Raw genomic sequence first — 19,153 nt, forward strand, 5'->3', positions numbered from 1 at the left:
AGGTTAAGTGGCCCACTAATACCCCTAGTCATAGGATAAAAACAGGGGTTAGGGGGTTACAGATTGTTGTAATAAGCTATAAATCCAGTGTCTAGCAAAGACATTGTAAATACTGAATAATCACAGTGAGTTGCTCCTGAACTACCAATTTGCAGAATATCCAGTTTGAATAACAAATTCAGAGAAAACATGGGCACATATGACTTGCCAGACTACATCAGACCCGGGACCTCTGTAGTCCAGCAGCCTTCTAACAGTGCAGGACTAACTCCTTCAGAGGAAAGTGCAAGAAATCATGAACTGGGCAATTATGTATAATCTGTTCATAGGGGAAGTTCCTTCCTATTCCTCTACAGATGGAGGTGGTGGCTTAGCCCTTTTCCAAAACTCATACCTGTTTTTTAATGCTTACAATTCTAAATCTGGATGGTCTCCATCCATGTAAATTTGAAATCCTTTTTGATCCTACTACACTCTTGGTCTCAGTGACACCTTGTGGCAATTAATTCCATTGCCATTCCATCATAAACTGCCTGTGGTCAATTTGCAAACATGCTGACTTCACTGAATAAATAACTCTGTGTCTGATTCACTCTAGAAATGAGTTTGGGTATCTCAGTTCAAATCACAGTGGACAAGTGACACCATCACCCTAGTCTCATGGATTGCTGACACTGTAGGTGTTAGTGCCAACACAGAATCCAAGGACATGACTATAACAGACTTCCTCTTTCTTTCTCTCTCTCTTATTTAGAGTGCTTGTGATGTTGGGAGTAGATGGGTTTCTTATTGTTCTCCCCCCCCCCCCTTTTTAAAAATGGCCACACTCCTCCCACTAGCATTAAAACCAGGCTGCTTTAGACAGCTTGGACTGGCTTACATAATTACAGGAAATTTTCCTGGCCTTTTTAGGCCCCAAAGTCTCCTCCACGCACCAAGGTAGAGGCCCAGTGCCCAACAGAACTTAGATTCCAAAGCCAAAAGGGACCACTGTGATTACATCTGGCAGGCCCCAGCTGGACACGGTGGTGTATGGGGTGGAGATTGAAGGGGGGGGCATGTATGGGACATTGGGGTGTATGGGGCAGGAGGCATGTGGGGTTGGGGGTATGTGGTGTGGGGCGAATAAGTGTATGTAGGAGAAATTGGGGGTGGGGTGGGTACGGGCTGTCACGGAGTGCGGGCTATGGAGAAGCTGTGGGGGTGGGACGGGCTGTGGGAAGGGGCGGGTCTCCCGAGTCACTTGTGCATTGGTTCGATCACCAGGGAGACCGTGGCCGGGAAACGCGGTGTCCGAGGCCCCGCGAGTTTGTGCTGCTGCAGGTACCGGCGGGGAGGGGGCGGGAGCTGGGTCCCTTGTTCGGCTCCATGGACCTGGGATAGGGCTGCCCCTAGAGCTGCCCTCGAGTATCCCGGCTCGGCCCCCTCAACCCGGGCCCCCTCTCCCTAGAGCCCCCGGTAGCCCCCCTCCCCGGTATCCCTGGCTCGGCCCCCCGCCCCCTACAGTCCCCTGGTAACCCGGTCCCCCGTCCACTAGAACCCCCCACCCCAGGTACCCCCGGTCCTCCCCCCGGTAGAGCCTCCCTCCTCGGTATCCCCGGCTCAGCCCCCCGCCCCCTAGAGCTCCCAACCCTAGGTATGGTACCCCCTGCCCCCTAGAAGTTAGAAACCCCTGGTAACCTGCCCCCCATACCCTCTAGAGCCCTCCTCCCGTCCCCTAAAAGCCCCCTTCCCTGGTATCACTGGCTCAGTCCCCTGGTAACCCGGTCCCCCTGCCCCTTACAGCCCCACCACCACCACCACCACCCTAGGTACCCCTGATAACCCACACCCACCCCGTAAAGTCCCCCTCCCCAATATCCCCGGCTCGGCCCCCCCCCCCCGCCCCCTACAGTCCCCTGGTAATCCGGTCCCCCGTCCACTAGAACCCCCCCACCCCAGGTACCCCCGGTCCTCCCCCCGGTAGAGCCTCCCTCCTCGGTATCCCCAGCTCAGCCCCCCGCCCCCTAGAGCTCCCAACCCTAGGTATGGTACCCCCTGCCCCCTAGAAGTTAGAAACCCCTGGTCATCTGCCCCACCCCCACCCCCTAGAGCCCTCCTCCCGTCCCCTAGAGGCCCCCTTCCCCGGTATCACTGGCTCAGCCCCCTGCCCCCTAGAATCCCCTGGTAACCCGGTCCCCCTTCCCCCTACAGCCCCCACCACCACCCTAGGTACCCCTAGTAACCCACCCCCACCCCGTAAAGTCCCCCTCCCTGATATCCCTGGCTCGGCCCCCCATCCCCTAGTGACCTAGTTCTCTCTGCCTCCTACAGTCCCCCCGTCCCCTAGAGCCCCCCCACCCCAGGTACCCCTGGCCCCCCGCTCCCTAGAGCCCTCTGGTAACCTCGTCCTCCCACCCCTAGAGCCTCCCTCTCTGGTGTCCCCGGCTCGGTCCCCTACCCCCTAGCACTGCCTGGTAACCTGGCCCTCCCACCTCCCCAGAGCCCTCCTTCCCAGTATTCCTGGCTTGACCCCCACTCCCTAGTGACCTAGCCCCCCCGCCCCCCTGCCCTCTAGAGCCCCCCACCCCAGGTCCCCTGCTCCCTAGTAGCCTACCCCCCACCTCCCAGACCTGGTACCCCACCCCCCAAGGCATGGTCACACACACCCCGGCTGCGCTGTGTTAGCTAGGATGTGGGAGGCCCTGTGCCCTTGCTCCCCGCCACTGCATTAGATAGGATGCGGAGGCCTGTACCCTCGCCGTCCCGCATTAGGATGTGGGGCCCTGTGCTCTTGCCACCCCCTGCCCCACTTTGTTAAGAACTAACCGATTTGTTGAGTAGCAAAACTTGGGAGCAAGAAAGTGAGAAGCGAGGGGCCTTTCCTTCTCTCCCACCCAGACACAGTCACACCTTCGGCCACTGCACACCCCTGCTGATTGCACTCTGAGCCAACACCAGCTCAGGTCAGTTCGATGAGACCTTAGGGGCTGGGTGAGCAGGACAAGTGCTGCCCCAATGTAAAAAAGTCATTCGGGGCTCCATCACAGGTAGGGCAATCCCTCAGGATGAGGTCACACGCTGCCTGTGGGGTCTGAGCTGCGTCCTTTTGTCAGTGCTATCCGGTCTTGGTCTGGGAGCAGGGTGCTCCAACACTTGGTGCCATCTTTCTCCTTTCTCCCAGGGCCAGGCACAGATTTTCCTCCTCACTTGCTGATGAGGCAGCCTGGGTGATTCCTGATGGTGTGAGGAAATATTTTTCATGCACTTGGTGGTGTTTGGGACATTGGAGTAGAACGTTTCTCTGTCTCAATCTCTGCTCTGTCCCCTTGGCTGCAAAGTTGCTAGTCTCTGCTTTGGACTTCCCAGGCTCACCTCCAGCATGTGGTCACTGATTCTGTACCTGAGTGCGAGAGTTGGCTGTCATTTTGCACAAGGTCACTCCAGCAAGGTCTCTGCTGGTGAGAGTTCTGTACAGGGAGCTGTCCCAGTCGTCTTTGTTGCTGATTTGATCTGTTCTTTCCAGTGCCTCATGGATTGGTGTTGCAGGGGCTGGGCTGACATCTTGAGCTCCTCTGCTGGTTGGAGGCAGGAACTGTTGAACAGGGAGCAATGATGTGTAGGAATGGATATTTTCATTTGGATTTAGTTTTTGACTCTCTTTTACTTTGTGCAGAATGGAGCATTTGCTACTTTGATTGAGGTGGCACCAGAAGTTGAATGTGCTTGTCTTTATGTTGATGAGCAGGGGGAACCAGCCCAGTGGTGCTCAGTAGCCACAGAGGACTTGCAGAGCTGGGGTTTTATTCCAGTAACCATAGGGCAGGGGTTCTCAAACTTCATTGTACTGTGACTCCCTTCTGACAACAAAAATTACTTCACAACCCCAAGAGAGGGGAACAAAGTCTGAGCCTGCCCAAGCCCCACTTCCCTGGATAGGGGGCCAAAGTCCGAGTCCCACCACTCCGGGCAGGAGGGCCAAACCTGAAACTCAAGGGCTTCAGCCCTAGGCAGGGGGCCTGAAACTTGAGTCCTGCCACCCATGGCTGAAGCCCTCGGGGTTTGGCTTTGGCCCTGGGTAGGATGGTGGGGCTTGGGCTTCAGCCCTGGGCCCCAGCAAGTCTAAGCCAGCCCTGGTGACCCCATTCAAAGGGGTCAGGACCCACAGTTTGAGAACCGCTGCCATAGGGTGTTGTTGAAGTCAGGCCCTAGATTTCACACCTGTGTAGTAGAATGGGTTGGATTCTGATGCCAGATATGTAATAAAATTTTACTCTGTTCTGGTTGCTTCTGGGCTTTTCCTGAAATGTCCTGATGTTTATACCAAGCTGCGCTGCAGGTCCACCTTAAGCAGCAGGTTTCTAGAAAGTGTCAGTTTCTCCACAGACCAGCATAGGTGACAGCGTGGTCAGTCATCAGCACACAGAGGCACTTTATCTCTGAGTTATTTTGTAGGAGACTCAGATTCTGGGGACGGTTCCAGTGGGGCTGGTGAGCCAGACTGAAGAAGGCCATGCTGTTACATTCCTTTCTTATTCCCCATTCTTGCTTAAAGGTCTCTTTTCCTGTTTATTTTTATTCTGTATTTGATGGATTGGTACATGGATTTAATGAGGCCAAATGTTTTCCCTCCAATTTCATGTTGCAGCAATTTAAATTTCAGTCCTGGGTGCCAGATTGTCACACTGTTTTGAAATCTATGAATCAGGCACATATTGTTCTGCTTTTTGTTGTTCACATATTTGTAAATGAGAACCTGTTTGGTACAGATGTGGTTGGCAGTTCATTTCTCAGGGAGGAAAACAATTTGACTTTCACAGATTATGTTATGGCTACTAGGTACAAACACACCCAGTTTCTCAAACTCTCCCTCTGACACACAGCCTTATTGCCAAGCACATAGCATGCACAAGGCCCCTCGTTTCCCACAGCTGTGCACGTATCTCTGCTGGTCATACGTGGTAGTGCTGCTCACCAGAGATTCATTCATTCTAAAGCCATGTCTACACTTACAAGCTTACAGCAGCACAACTGTACCAATACGGCTGGGCTGCTGTAAGATCGCTCATGTAGCTGCATTAAGCCGATGGGAAAGAGCTCTCCCGTTGACATAATAAAACCAGCTCAACGAACGGCAGTAGCTGTGTCACTGGGAGAGCGTCTCTTGCCAACATAGTGCTGTGTAGGCAAGTGCTTATGCCAGCAAAATTTATGTCACCAAGGGGGTGTTTTTTCACACACCTGAGCAACAAAAGTTTTGCAGACGTAAGGGCTAGTGTAGACATGGCCTAAGGTCAGAAGGGACCATTGTGATCATCTAGATTGACCTCAAGTACAGCACAGACCAAAGAGCTTTCCTACACTAATTCCTAGAGCAGATCTTTTAGAAAAACACCCAATCTTGATTTAAACATTGACAGTGATGGAGAATCCACCATCCTTGGTAAGTTGTTCCAATGGTTAATTGCTCCCATTCTTAAAAATTTACACCTATTTCCAGTCTCTCTGCTAGACTGAAAAGCCCATTATCAAATATTTGTTCTGATGTAGATACTTATAAACTGTGATCAAGTCATCCATTAAGCATCTCTTTGTTAAGCTAAATAAACAGCTTCCTCAGTCTGTCAGGCTTGTTCTACACTACAATTTATGTTGGTATAACTGCATTGCTCAGGGGTGTGGAAAATCCACACTCCTGAGCAACGTAGCTATACCAACCTAACCCCCAGTGTAGACAATGCTATGTCAATGGGAGGACTCCCATCGACATAGGTAGTATCTTCATGAAGTGCTTCAACGGCACATCTGCACTGGTACAGCTGCCTTGCTGCAGCACTCTAAGGATGTTTTCTAATCCTTTAATCATTCTCTGAACCCTCTTCAATTTATCAACATCTTCCATGAATTGTGGGCACTAGAATTGGACACAGTATTCCAGAAGTGGTCACACAAGTGCCAAATATAAAGGTAAAGTAACTTCCCTACTCCTACTCCTGCTCCTACTCCAGATTCCCCTGTTTATGTATCCCAGAATTTCATTAGCCTTTCTGGCCTTAGTGTTGTACTGGAAGCTCATGTTCAGCTGATTATCCTCTATGACCCTCAAATCTTTTCCAGAGTCACAGCTTCCCAGGATAGAATCTCCCATCCTGTAAGTATGGCCTGCATTCTTTGTTCCTCGATGTACACATTTGCATTTACGTTTAGCTATATTAAAATGTATACCATTTGTTATGCCCACTTATCAAGTGATCCAAATCATGCTGTATCAGTGACCTGTCCTCTTTGTAATTTACCACTTCCCCAGTGTTTGTATCATCTGCAAACTTTATCAGTGATGACTTTGTTTTCTTTCAAGTCGTTGATAAAAATATTAAATACCATAGGGCCAAGAACTGGTCTGTGGGACTCCACTAGAAACACTCCCATTTGATGCTGATTATCCCTTTACAATTACATTTTGAGAACTATCAGTTAGTTTTTAATCTATTTAATAGGTCATATTAATTTTATATAGTTCTAGATTTTTAATCAAAATGTCGTGAAGTATCCAGTCAAACACCTTACAGACATCTAAGTATATTACATCAACACTATTATTTTTATCAACCAGACTTGTAATCTCATAAAAAAAAAAAGATAGCTAGTTAGTTTGACAGGATCTATTTTCTATAAACTCATGTTGATTTGCATTAATTATATTACTATCTATGATAGGGCCCTCAGTAGCCAGGGAGCCTAGTAGCTAGATCTTTGGTTAGGGGGGATGTAAGGGGACTTGACCCCTTTCTTCTCCCTCAGGTCTTGGCCCAGCGTCCTGTGTCGCTCAACCCCTAAACAGGGGAGATGGATCTTTCTCCCAGCCGTGAGGGGGTGTGCAGGACTCTGCTCCTTACGCAAGTCCTTTTAGTTTGGGGGTGTGGCCCCGCTAGTCCAGTTGCCCCACAGTTGGGGCTTATCTGTAGGTTCCCCTTGGCAGGGGGTGATTTACTTGCCTCTAGTGGCTGCCTTGGCAGGCAGGTTGCTGGTCTGTGCCTTCAGGCAGGTATACAGAGAGCTCCTGCCTCTTCACCAGTCAGCCCCTGGCTGAGCCAGGCTCTCTTCTTTTCTCTCCCCTCCAGGCCTGGCATTGGCTGCAGGTATAACGGGGCAGGGCTACCTGAACTTACAGGTGTTCCTTAACCCCTGCTGTGCCTGGCTGCAGTATCTCTGCTCCTTCACGCATCCCCCACCTCATGACCCCCTTTGGGTTCTGCCCCCCCTCCAACTGCTCTCCACCATCCCGTGAAAAGGAGTCTGCATTCAGATGGGCTTTCCCGGCCTGGTGCTGGATGCAGAAGGAGAAGGGCTGGTGGGAAAGGTACCAGCTCATGACTCGAGGATTTGTGTCCTTCATGGCATGGAGCCAGCGAAGGGGGGGCATGGTCAGTAATGAGGGTGAAGTGCGTGTCCAGAAGATAATAACAGAGTGAATCCATGGCCCATTTTACCACCAGGGCTTCTTTCTCAATTACAGAATAGGTCTTCTCTCGCGGGAATAGCTTCCAGTTAATATATAAATGGGGTGTTCATCACCCCCAACTACCTGTGATAAAACAGCTCCTAGGCCCATGTCTGAGGTGTCTGTTTGTAACAAAAACTCCTTGGCGAAGTCAGGGCTGTACAAGATGGGTTCCTGAGAGAGCCGGGCCTTCAGAGTTTGAAACATCTCCTCACAGGCTCTGGTCCTTTTAAGACTCTCTTTCTTGAGGAGATTGGACAGGGGGGCCACAATGGAGGAGAATCCTGGGATAAAGTGGTGGTAATACCCGGCTAGTCCCAGGACTCGACGTACATACTTCTCTGAGGACAGCGTGGGGCACAGCTGGAGGGCCTGAACTTTGCTAACCAAGAGTCAGATCAAGCCCTTTTCCAATGTGTACCCGAGGTAGGTGGTCTCATTCTTCCCAAAGTGACATTTGACGGGGTTCGCTGCCAGGCCGGCCTCCTGGAGGGACTGCAGGACCGAAGTCATATGTTTCAAATGGTGTTGCCAGTCGCAACTATAAATTATCATGTCGTTGAGGTATGCAGCTGCATACCTGCTATGGGGGCCAAGAATTCGGTCCATTAGCTGCTGAAATGTGACCGGAGCCCCACACAAACTGAAGGGCATGGTCTGGAACTGAAAAAGCCCACAGGGGGTGGAGAAAGCATTTTTTCCCCTGGAGTCGGATGTGAGAGGGATCTGCCAATAGCCCTTCGTTAAGTCTAAAGTGGTGATGTATTCTGCCTTTCCCAGCCAGTCAAGCAGTTCATCAACCCGTGGCATCGAACTTGGATACTGCATTGAGCTTACGGAAGTCGATGCAAAAGCGGGTGCTTCCTTCGGGCTTAGGGACCAGTACCACAGGGCTCTTCCAGTCACTAGACGACTCCTCGGTCACCCCTCAATGCTAACATCGAGCGGAGTTCTTCTTTCATGGTGTCTCTAAGTTTCTGGGGGAGGGGCCGGGGGTTTTCTCTGACTTTAACACCTGGGTCCGTCTGAATATGAGGAGTTATCAGGTGAGTCTGCCCTGGTCAGGCTGAGAAAACGGAAGAGAAGGTGGTGATCAGTTTTTTACCTGACCTCTCTGCTCTGGGGTAAGATTGTCCTCAATCATGACCACCCCTGAAGTTGAGGCCTTCATGGCCTGTGGGCCCAGTTCAGGCTCTGGTGAGTAAGGCGCTATTAGTAAGCCTTCCTGGGCTTTCCACCGTTTTAACAGGTTCACGTGGTAGATTTGTTGTACCTTACGTTTATCTGGTTGCTTGATTTCATAGTTCACCTGCCTTACACATTGGATCACCTCAGACAGTCCTTGCGGGCCAGGAGCTTTGCTTCTGAACTGGGCAACAATAGCAGCACCCAGTCACCAGGCTGAAACTCCTGGAGACACGCCTGTTTATTGTAGGCCACTTCTTGGGTATCCTGGGTATGGAGGAGGTTCTCCTTGGCAAACGAGCCCAGGGCCTCAAGCCTCTCCCTCAGGTATAAAACATACTGTACCATGTTGTTAGCTCGGGACGGTTGTTCTTCCCACATTTCTCACACAAGGTCTAAAATCCCCCGGGTTTCCCTCACATATAAAAGTTCAAACGGTGAGAAGCCAGTGGAAGACTAGGGTACTTCCCAGACTGCGAACAAGAGAGGCAGGAGCAGCTGGTCCCAATGCCAGACATCCATCAGGACGAACCTTCGGAGCATTGTTTTCAGGGTTCAGTTAAAGCGCTCTACCAGACCGTCCATTTGGGTTTAGTATACAGATGTTCTTAAGGTCTTGATTTTGAGTAACTGGCAGAGCTGCTTGATCGTCTAGGACATAAAGTTTGTCTCTTGATGTGTCAGGATTTCCCGTGGCACCCCAACTCGGGCGAAGATGTTCATAAGTTCTGTAGCCACCCCCTTGGCAGTCATGGAGTTTGAAGAGACAAAGAATTTGCTGATATTTGTCCCACTTTTGGCCTGTATACTTTTCTTATGTCCGGTTGATTGCTGCATGCTGTCTAACGTCAGCTGTGCCATCATGACCAACAGTGAATCCATGCTGGCACAAAGTACAAAAGACTTTACCAGAATCACCGTTGACAGGTTTTACCCAGTTGTATATTTCTTCCCATTGACATTTGTATCTATAGTCTTTTCATTTTTTTCTGTTTAGGTCCAGACCGTCTCAAGTTCCCACTGTGTATAACTAGGCAGACAGGCTGCTGCATCTGGACCCAATGGAGCTTTCTCCAGGCGGGTGGCTCCATCCTGAGATACAGAGTTGCAGAAACTGAGCCTGGAGATGAGTTGGGGTATTCACCCACTCTCCTGGTGAAATTCCAGTGTATAGAATTACATTTGGTCCCCCCTAAATCCACCTCCCTCCCTGCAGTTCCTATTGGATAACAATATTCCTGTTCACATCCTGTCCTAAGTTGTGTGGCATTGCTGCTGAACAGTTATGTCCCACAGAGCTGGCTGCATTTTGGAGGCAAGCAAAGTACTTCCTGGGACAAGCCCCACTGTGGCCAATGAGAGTTTTGGCTGAGTGAGGGATGCAGAAATCAGGCTGGAGTTTGGAAGGAAGCTTGGCCTCCTATGGAATAGGAGGCACTGGGCACAAGTGGGATTTAGGAAAGGAAAAGGATGGGCAGAGACACAAATAAATTTGTTAGTCTCTAAGGTGCCACAAGTACTCCTTCCCCTCACTACAGCGAAATACAGCACCCAGGCACACTGTGGGTGGCTCTCACACATGCCCAGTGCAGTCCCTTCCATGACTGACCAGGCCAGGGAGCCCCAGTGCAGTGACATGGCTGGGAGCTGGAGAGCCAGATGGAACCACATTCTGTGTCCAGCAGCCCCAATACAGAATCCTCTTTATATTCACTACAGACGAGCCCTGCTTCTTCACCACACACATCAGTGTCTCTGCCCATGTGTGTGGTGGCCTGGGGCTACTGGTTCAGGGCTCTGAATCAAAGCTACACAGCACAAAGGCATCCTTCATTACTGGACAGAACCCGTTACTGGTCTGGGGATCCCCAAACATCACACCTCCCTTCCCAGGAGTCCTTACTGAGAGGCTTACAGTTCCCATAGTCCCTTTGGACTACAAATCCCAGCATGCCTTGGACCTGGGGAACATCAGAAACAGGCGGACGCTGGGCCTTAATCCTGCCTTAAAGCCAGAGCTCTCTATCACACACTTGTGAACTGAGTGAGTTCAATGGATAAGCCAACAAACATGAAATCCCATCATTCCATATGCAGACTATAGCCACACTCACAACAGAGCCAGTGACAGGGAACCTTGTGGGTAGGGTTATCAACAGGCCATTATAAGGGACATTCCTTAGTTTAAAAAGAAATGACTCTCCCATACTAAATCAGTACAGAATGCCTTTTATCCTGTACTTCAACCATGTGGTTGCAAGTTGCAACCCCATAGTTCAAAATGTGCAATGCCACTCAAATTTGCCAGATGGGCAGCTAGGCCAAATTTTTTCAGAGGGGTAGCCAGGCCAGATTTGAGTGGCATTGCAACCCCATGCATTAGGTTACATCACCACTCAAGTTTGCACTCCCTGCCCATCTATAGAAATCTGAGTGAGACCAGCAGCTCTTCACCCGTGATGGTAGGTAGCAGGATGTGGGGGAGGGGCGGGGGGCATGTGGGGAAATGGGGGCCTCTCTGCAGGGGCTGGGAGTCTGTGTCCTGTTTGGCTGGGTTGGGGGCTGCTCTGATGAACGCTGGACCAGGTCCTGTGTGATGCCTCAATGGTTGCCTGGCTTAGGGCTGGTCTACACTGTGGGGGGGATTGATCTAAATCACGCAACTTCAGCTACGTGAATAACGTAGCTGAAGTTGATGTACTTAGATCTACTCACCACGGTGTCTTCACTGCGGTGAGTCGACTGCGGACGCTCCCCCGTCAGCTCCGCCTGCACCTCTCGCTCCGGTGGAGTACCGGAGTCGATGGGAGAGCACTCGGCGGTAGATTTATCGCGTCTAGACTAGACGCGATAAATCAACCCCCACTTGATCAATCACGGCCCACCAATCTGTCAGATAGTATAGACAAGCCCTGAGGCTGCAGGTTCCATTGGGAGTGGCTCAGCACTGGGCTCAGGATGTAGCGCTTGAGACTCTGAGCCAACAGTGTCGCTCTTAGAGACGGGTGAGGGGCAAGACCAGGCCGAGGGGTCTGCTGGAGGGCATGCAGGGTCAGGCATCCATGGGAAGCGGGATTCCCCTGAGTACTGAGGCCCTGCCCTCACGCCACCCCTCTTCCCTGAGTCCTCACCCTCGCTCTGCTCTTCCCCCAAGACCCCGCCTCTGCGCTGCCTCTTTCCCCCAAAGTCCATGGCCTCTGCTCGCTCCTCTCTGCCTGCTCTTGCCTCTCTGCAGACAGTATTGCAGTCCTGGTGAACACAGGAAAGGCTAAAGTGGCAGAGTCATTTTAAAATGGGGTGAGGAAACCTGCTCCTCACAGTAAACTTCTTGTTCTCCAACCCCTATGAGGCTGGAAGATCCTGCTCCATCCCAAGGAGAAGGCAGCTGGTCCTGAAAGCAAATGACCCGTGACTCTCCTCCTGCTGCTCACCTCCAGGGGAGCCTGGCTGCTTCTTGAGGAGGACAAAAGGGGCCAGGGACTGAACCTATGAGTAGGAGATGTACAGAAGCCCGTTGCCAACTGTGTCCACATATCTATTCAGGGGACACCATCATAGGGCCTAATCACATCAGCCACACTATCAGAGGCTCGTTCACCTGCACATCTACCAATGTGATATATGCCATCATGTACCAGCAATGCCCCTCTGCCATGTACATTGGCCAAACTGGACAGTCTCTATGTAAAAGAATAAATGGACACAAATCAGACGTCAAGGATTATAACATTCAAAAACCAGTCAGAGAACACTTCAATCTCTTTGGTCACTCGATTACAGACCTAAAAGTGGCAATTCTTCAACAAAAAAACTTCAAAAACAGACTCCAACGAGAGACTGCTGAATTGGAATTAATTTGCAAACTGGATACAATTAACTTAGGCTTGAATAAAGACTGGGAGTGGATGGGTCATTACACAAAGTAAAACTATTTCCCCATGTTTATTCCCCCCATTCTCCACTGTTCCTCAGACGTTCTTGTCAATGGCCCACCTTGATTATCACTACAAAAGGTTTTTCCCACCCCACCCCCACCCCACTCTCCTGCTGGTAATAGCTCACCTTACCTGATCACTCTTGTTACAGTGTGTATGGTAAAACCCATTGTTTCATGTTCTCTGTGTATATAAATCTCCCCACTGTATTTTCCACTGCATGCATCCGATGAAGTGAGCTGTAGCTCACGAAAGCTTATGCTCAAATAAATTTGTTAGTCTCTAAGGTGCCACAAGTCCTCCTTTTCTTTTTGCAGATACAGATTAACATGGCTGCTACTCTAAAGGCTGTCTGGAGAGGCTCATGAACTTGAGTGCCAATCTCAGGGCAGACTGCTACAGGGCACAAACCCCAAACTGGTTGTGAGTGCTATACTTAGATTTCACCAATTAAGTATCAAGTGTGAACTCCTCAAGCACTATAACAGCCTTAACAATAGAGTCACAGATAGTCCCCTTGGGCACTCTGGTCTATCTCGCCACCCACGCAAACTTGCCTTTGTGATAGATGGCCCGTACCCCCAAAATCACCAGAATATTCAGCTTACTCCCAGTCCCAAAGCACCAATCACTTACCCCAGGTCAATTGTACCTCAGCACCTAAGACAATGCTCGTAGCCAATCCTATAATAAACTAGCTAAAGATCTATTAACTAAGAAAAATAAATGATTGTTATTTACAAGGTTAAAGCAGGTAAACATACACACACCAATGAGTTACCGTCTTAGCTTCCAAAAAGTAATGGAAGCTGCTAATGTGCAAGCTTTCTATGTCCTTTAGAGCTAACCCAGGCTAAACAGCTGAGGATCTCTTGCTTATTCTTAGAAGTCTTGCCCTCTCCCTGAAATCCAAGCAGCATAGGGATAACAATTTCTTCTTGACAGGGATTTTTATTCCCGTCCCCCAGAGCTGAAACTGATGGGATGAGTGTTTGTGCACGTCTCATCTTCAGGGGCGGGGAGGTGGGGGAGGCGGAGAAAGCAATCAACAAAGTCTTTTGTCCCTGATGTTCTACAATGGTTTGTCTGGCACCTATGGGCCTTCTTTGTTGGAGAGGAGATGACACCTTTTGTAGTAAACTAGTATTTCACAGTTGGTAATGCGTCTCTCCTGACTGTGGGGGTTTACAGTTTCAGAGAAACAGTTTTTATAGTTACAGAACAAATATTACCTTATAACATGGAGTACAGACATAAGAAAGATTAATACATGCAGTGTCCTACAAGCATTTAATTAAGACTAAAGACATTCTTATAAATCTAATACCTGTTTTAACAATGTTAACCCACAGGTGAGCCAAAATGGTTTCCAGCTATGCATCTCTCAATGTACAGTGAGACCTAGGGTCCTTGGCATGAGCTGACACTTGGTCTGCTAGCATCACAAAGGCATTGAAGCATGGCTAGTGGGAGTCGTGTGTGTGTGTGTCTTTCCATACCTCACTCCTCCCTTTGCTGGAGAAGTATTTTGGTCTACACCATCTCCAGCACCTGGTGAGGCAGACAGGGTAGGAGGGAGCAGGCACAAGGGGTCTCTGGAGAGAACAAATCCAGACAGCCCAGGGTGGGGAACCATGCATGAAGAGCTATATCCTTTAGATGATGTATAGGCTCAGAGGCGAGAGTCACAGCACTGTTGCTTTCTGATGGCATGTCCTGGTGGGCTCCCTAGAGAAGGTGACTTACTGGTGTCTGGGCACCCTCCCCCTCCACTGGCTGGTTGGCTGGGATGCAGCAGTACCTGGAGGATGGAGAGCAGGAGCGGTGGAAGCTCCCTAAAAGTGTGTGGGGGGCACTGGTGCCCAAACTGTGGCCCTGCTCCCTGTGCTGCCCTTTCCCTCCAAGGCCCTGCTCTCGCGCCACCCCTTCTCCCTGAGCCCCTGCCCTCACGCCGCCTCTTCCTGCAAGGACCCGTTCCTGCACCAACTCTTCCCCCCCAAGACCACGCCCTCTGCTCGCTCCTCTCTGTCTGCTCGCTCCTCTACGCCCCCTCTCCCTGTCACTCAACCTCCCACTTTTAAAAGTGATGTGGCCATGGTCCCCTGGCCTACCCCTGTTCCAGCACCTCTGATGGAGAGCCACCCCCTCTGTACAGATTGGGAGGCCGACAGCAACTAAGATGGATGGCCCAGAGTAGGGCAGGCAGCGTGCCTGCCTGCTAATATGGTGCAGCTGTGCACAGATGGGGAGGCGAGTCCCACTCTACGTATGTGTGGCTACACCTGGCCCCCTTGCTCATACTCCCCCTGCCAGTGCAGTGCTGGGCTGTCCCCATGGATACTCCCTTGCCTGATTGTAGTACAAGCTAGTTTAATTGGTGTCTAGGCCTTTGATAGGCTGGCCCATGAAGCACATTCCAGTGTGCCATTCACTTGGGCTTTGCCTTATTTCTGAACTGACTTCAAGCTCTTGTGCTGGCATTCAACACCCCTGCTGTGTTCATCTGAGCTGAAGCAGGGGTTCCAAGTGATGCAAGCATCTCCTATCACTCTGGCAGTCATACCCCACAGGGAAGGGCCAAGGAGCAAGGAGGTGTCCTTTGCACAGAACACTCCTCTGACCAGCACTGCACTAAAACATTTCTGCAGTCAGCAGGCTGTTTGGCCTTGCACCTGCCTACGGCCATGGTGTATATGGGAGGCACTGTGTGGGTTCTTTGCCAGGACTGGATTTGCTCCTTTAGTGCGTTCATGAATATGACATAGCACATGTCTTGAAATATTGAAACTCCTGGAGAGTAGCAGTGTGTCAGTGCTTTGTGTGTGCCTCCATGTGGCACAGACTCCACCATTCTGTCTGAGATGGCCTGAGATGTCTTTTTTTATGAGATTACAGGTTTGGTTAGTGAAGGTGATGTAATCTACTCAGACTTCTGTACAGCGATTCACTTGGTACCACACAACTTTTTGATTAAAAAACTAGAGTGATATAAAATTAACATGGCACACATCTAATGGATTAAAAACTTGCTAACTGATAGGTCCTAAAATGCAATTATAAACAGGGAATCATGGAATGAGTGTGTTTCTAACGGAGGCCACTGGGATTGGTTCTTGGCCCTTGGCCCTATGCTATTTAACATTTTTATTGATGTCCTGAAAAAAAAACATAAAATCATCATTGATAAGGTTTTCAGACAACACAAAGATTGGAGGAGTGGTAAATAATTAAGAGGACAGGTCACTGACACAGAGCGATCTATAACACGATCCAGTGGCTGGAAGTTTAAGATAGACAAATTCAGACTGGAAATAAGGCATAAATTTGCAACAGTGGGAGTAATTAACCACTGGAACGATTTGGTGGATCTGCTTTAGTGATTATTTTGGGGAAGCTTTCTGACCTTTATTCTACAGGAGGCCAGACTAGATGATCACAATGATCCCTTCTGGCCTTGGAATCTATGAATCTATGGATTGCTTCTTAACCTGGGTAAAGCCAAACAATATGCATTTTAATATGGCTAAATGTAAATGTACATGTCTAGGAAGAAAGAATGTAGGCCAAAATGACAGGATGGCGGTTCTCCTGAGAAGCAGTGACTCTGAAAAAGATTTGGGGGTCATGGTGGCTAATCAGGTGAACATGAGCCCCCAGTGTGACGCTGTGGCCAAAACAGCTAATGCAATCCTTGGATGCATAAACAGGGGAATCTCAAGTAGGAATTGTGCAAGGTTATTTTACCTCTGTATTTGGCACAGTTCTGGTGTCCACAGTTCAAGAAGGATGTTGATAAATTGGAGAGGGTTCCGAGTTGAGCTATTAGAATAATTAAAGGATTAGTAAACACGTGTGATCACAATGGTCCCTTCTGGCCATATGAATCCTTCCAGAGGAGCCCGCCAACACTAGTACCTAGTGACGGGGAAGGGGCACTGCTGAACAATATAAAACCCCACTGGCTGAGCATGGCGTGGAAAAGCCTTTCCCTACAACAGCAGGCTGGCCAGCACGTGAATTTCAGTTGTAGAAAGAAGACTCCTTTCTTTGTACTAGATCATTTGATTATGCTATGAGGTGGCTCTGAACTGCAAACAGCAATTGCTCTGTACTGATGTTCCAGTGACTTCTATTCTTCTTGCAGAATAATGGCCAGTAAGAAGAAGGAGATAATACTGCAGGTCAGTAATAGAGGTCCATGCTACAAAAACATTCCAGAACTGATGATATGGTACCTTTTATACTTGCTGTCAGTACTGTGGGGTAGATTTGGCCTGAGTTACTCTGGCTTCTGCTTGGAAAGTGATGGTGCAGGGTCCCAGCTGAGGCAAGTCTTCCTTGAGGGAGCAAATGGTGGGAGAGGTGGGGAGGCTGCAGCAAATCAGAACAACCCCCAAAGTAGGTGTTTTTAAAGGATGTAGCAGGGTCATTTACAATAAGGGGTTGTGGTAATTCAGCCTCTGCCACAGGGACCTCTATGGAAGTCTGAACACCATTCACAGCTGCTCTTTCAAGAACGTGCTTTCAAGTCCTATTCTATGTTACATTTTGATTTCCTCAGGGTCGTCACCATGTAAAAAGAATTGTGCAGGGAATCTGTCTAGAAAGTCTTCCTGTACTGAGAGCCAAAGCAGTAGGAGAACTTTGAAGAAGAGCCACTCTTGTAAAGGGTGCAGAAAGGAGTAGGTGGGGTTCATTCCAGTGATGACACTCAGCTGGAGTTTGGCTTCTCTAAGAAAACTGAGAAACTTCTACCCCTTCTAGCTTAGTCTTTCAAAGAGTATTGAGTAGGCGTAGGGAGGTGGTATTACCTCTGCACATAGCATATATGAGACTAGTGCTGGAATATTGCATATAGTTTTGGTGTCCACACTTTAGAAAAGATGTTGGAGAATTTGAGAAGGTTGAAAGAAGAGCTACAAGAAAGATTCTAGGTTTGGAAAATCTGCCTGACACTGAGAGACTGAAGGAGCTCAGTCTACTGAACTGATGGAAGAAAATGTTAAGAGGTGAATTGCTCATAATCAATGAATACATATGTGGGGAGGAGATTTCTGATACCAGACAGGTCTTGACTCACACAGACAAAAGCATAAGAAGATCCAATAGGTGGAAGTTGAAGGTAGGAAAACTCAAATTGGAAATAAGGTGCAATTTTTTAACTGTGGATACCTACTCACTGGAACATATTACCAAGGACGAGGTGGATTCTCCATCACCTGGAGACTTTTAATTGAGGTCATCTGTCTTTCTAACTCTTCTGTAGTACACCCACAAGTACTGGGCTTGATGCAGGAATTGCTGGGTGAAATTCTGGCCTGTGTCATGCAGGAGTTTAGAGTAAATGGTCCCCTCTGGCCTCAAAATCTGAGTTAATAACTATAAGGAGGTTATTTTAGTGCCACAAGATCTGTCTCTGTTCTACACTCTGGTCTGAAACCAGACTGTGTGTGATCCAGGCTATCAGCAGTCAGCATGTGGTCTTAGAGGACAGTTGCCAGTACTTTTTCCACTATTTTGACTTAAGGAGAGGGTTAGAGACAAGAACAGTAGTTCGACAGATTGGCTGTATTATGTGTTGGCTTCTTAAGTTAAGTCCCAGGCAGACTGCGAAGAGCTACAAAAGGATCTCACAAATCTGGGTGACTGGGCAACAAAATGGCAAATGAAATTTAATGTTGATAAATGCAAAGTAATGCACATTGGAAAACATAATCCTAAATGTACATATACAATGATGGGGTCTAAATTCGCTGTTACCACTCAAGAAAGAGATCTTGGAGTCATTGTGGATAGTTCTCTGAAATCATCAACCCAATATGCAGCAGCAGTCAAGAAAGTGAACAGAATGTTGGGAATCATCAAGAAAGAGATAGATAATAAGACAGAAAATATCATATTGCCTCTATATAAATCCATGGTACGCCCACACCTTGAATACTGCGTGCAGATGTGGTCGCTCCATCTCAAAAAAGATATATTGGAATTGGAAAAGGTTCAGAAAAGGACAACAAAAATGATTAGGGGTATAAAACGGCATCCATATGAGCAGAGATTAATAAGACTGGGACTTTTCAGCTTGGAAAAGAGGCAACTAAGGGGGGATATAATAGAGGTCTATAAAATCATGAGTGCTATACAGAAAGTAAATAAGGATGTGTTATTTACTCCTCCTCATAATACAAGAACAAAGGGCTACCAAATGAAATTAATAGGTAGCAGGTTTAAAACAAATACAAGAAAGTATTTTTTCATGCAACGCACTGTCAACCTGTGGAACTCCTCGCCAGAGAGTGTTGTGAACGCCAATACTATAACGAGGTTCAAAAGGGAGCTAGATAGATTAATGGAAGATAGGTCCATCAATGGCTATTAGCCAGGATGGGCAGGAATGGTGTCCCTAGCCCCTGTTTTCCAGAAGCTGGGATTGGGTGACAGGGCATGGATCACTTGATGATAATCTGTCTGTTCATTGCCTTTGGGGCACCCGCCATTGGCCACTGTCAGAGGACAGGATACTGGGCTTGATGGACCTTTGGTCTGACCCGGTATG

At 48.9% G+C, this 19,153-nt stretch overlaps 1 protein-coding gene across 1 annotated transcript in view; it reads left to right on the plus strand.

Annotated features, from left to right (window-relative positions):
• The first annotated feature begins 1,240 nt into the window (after window positions 1-1,240).
• NME9 (NME/NM23 family member 9) overlaps window positions 1,241-19,153 on the plus strand; it is a 35,293-nt gene continuing 17,380 nt past the window's right edge. Inside the window, exons 1-2 of the mRNA XM_027821920.3 lie at window positions 1,241-1,323; window positions 16,745-16,781. Coding sequence (XP_027677721.1) covers window positions 16,749-16,781 — 33 coding nt within the window. The 5' untranslated portion in view covers window positions 1,241-1,323; window positions 16,745-16,748. The remainder of the gene's footprint in view (window positions 1,324-16,744; window positions 16,782-19,153) is intronic.

Source organism: Chelonia mydas, chromosome 9, assembly GCF_015237465.2.
Source record: "Chelonia mydas isolate rCheMyd1 chromosome 9, rCheMyd1.pri.v2, whole genome shotgun sequence".
Classification (NCBI taxonomy): Eukaryota; Metazoa; Chordata; order Testudines; family Cheloniidae; genus Chelonia; species Chelonia mydas.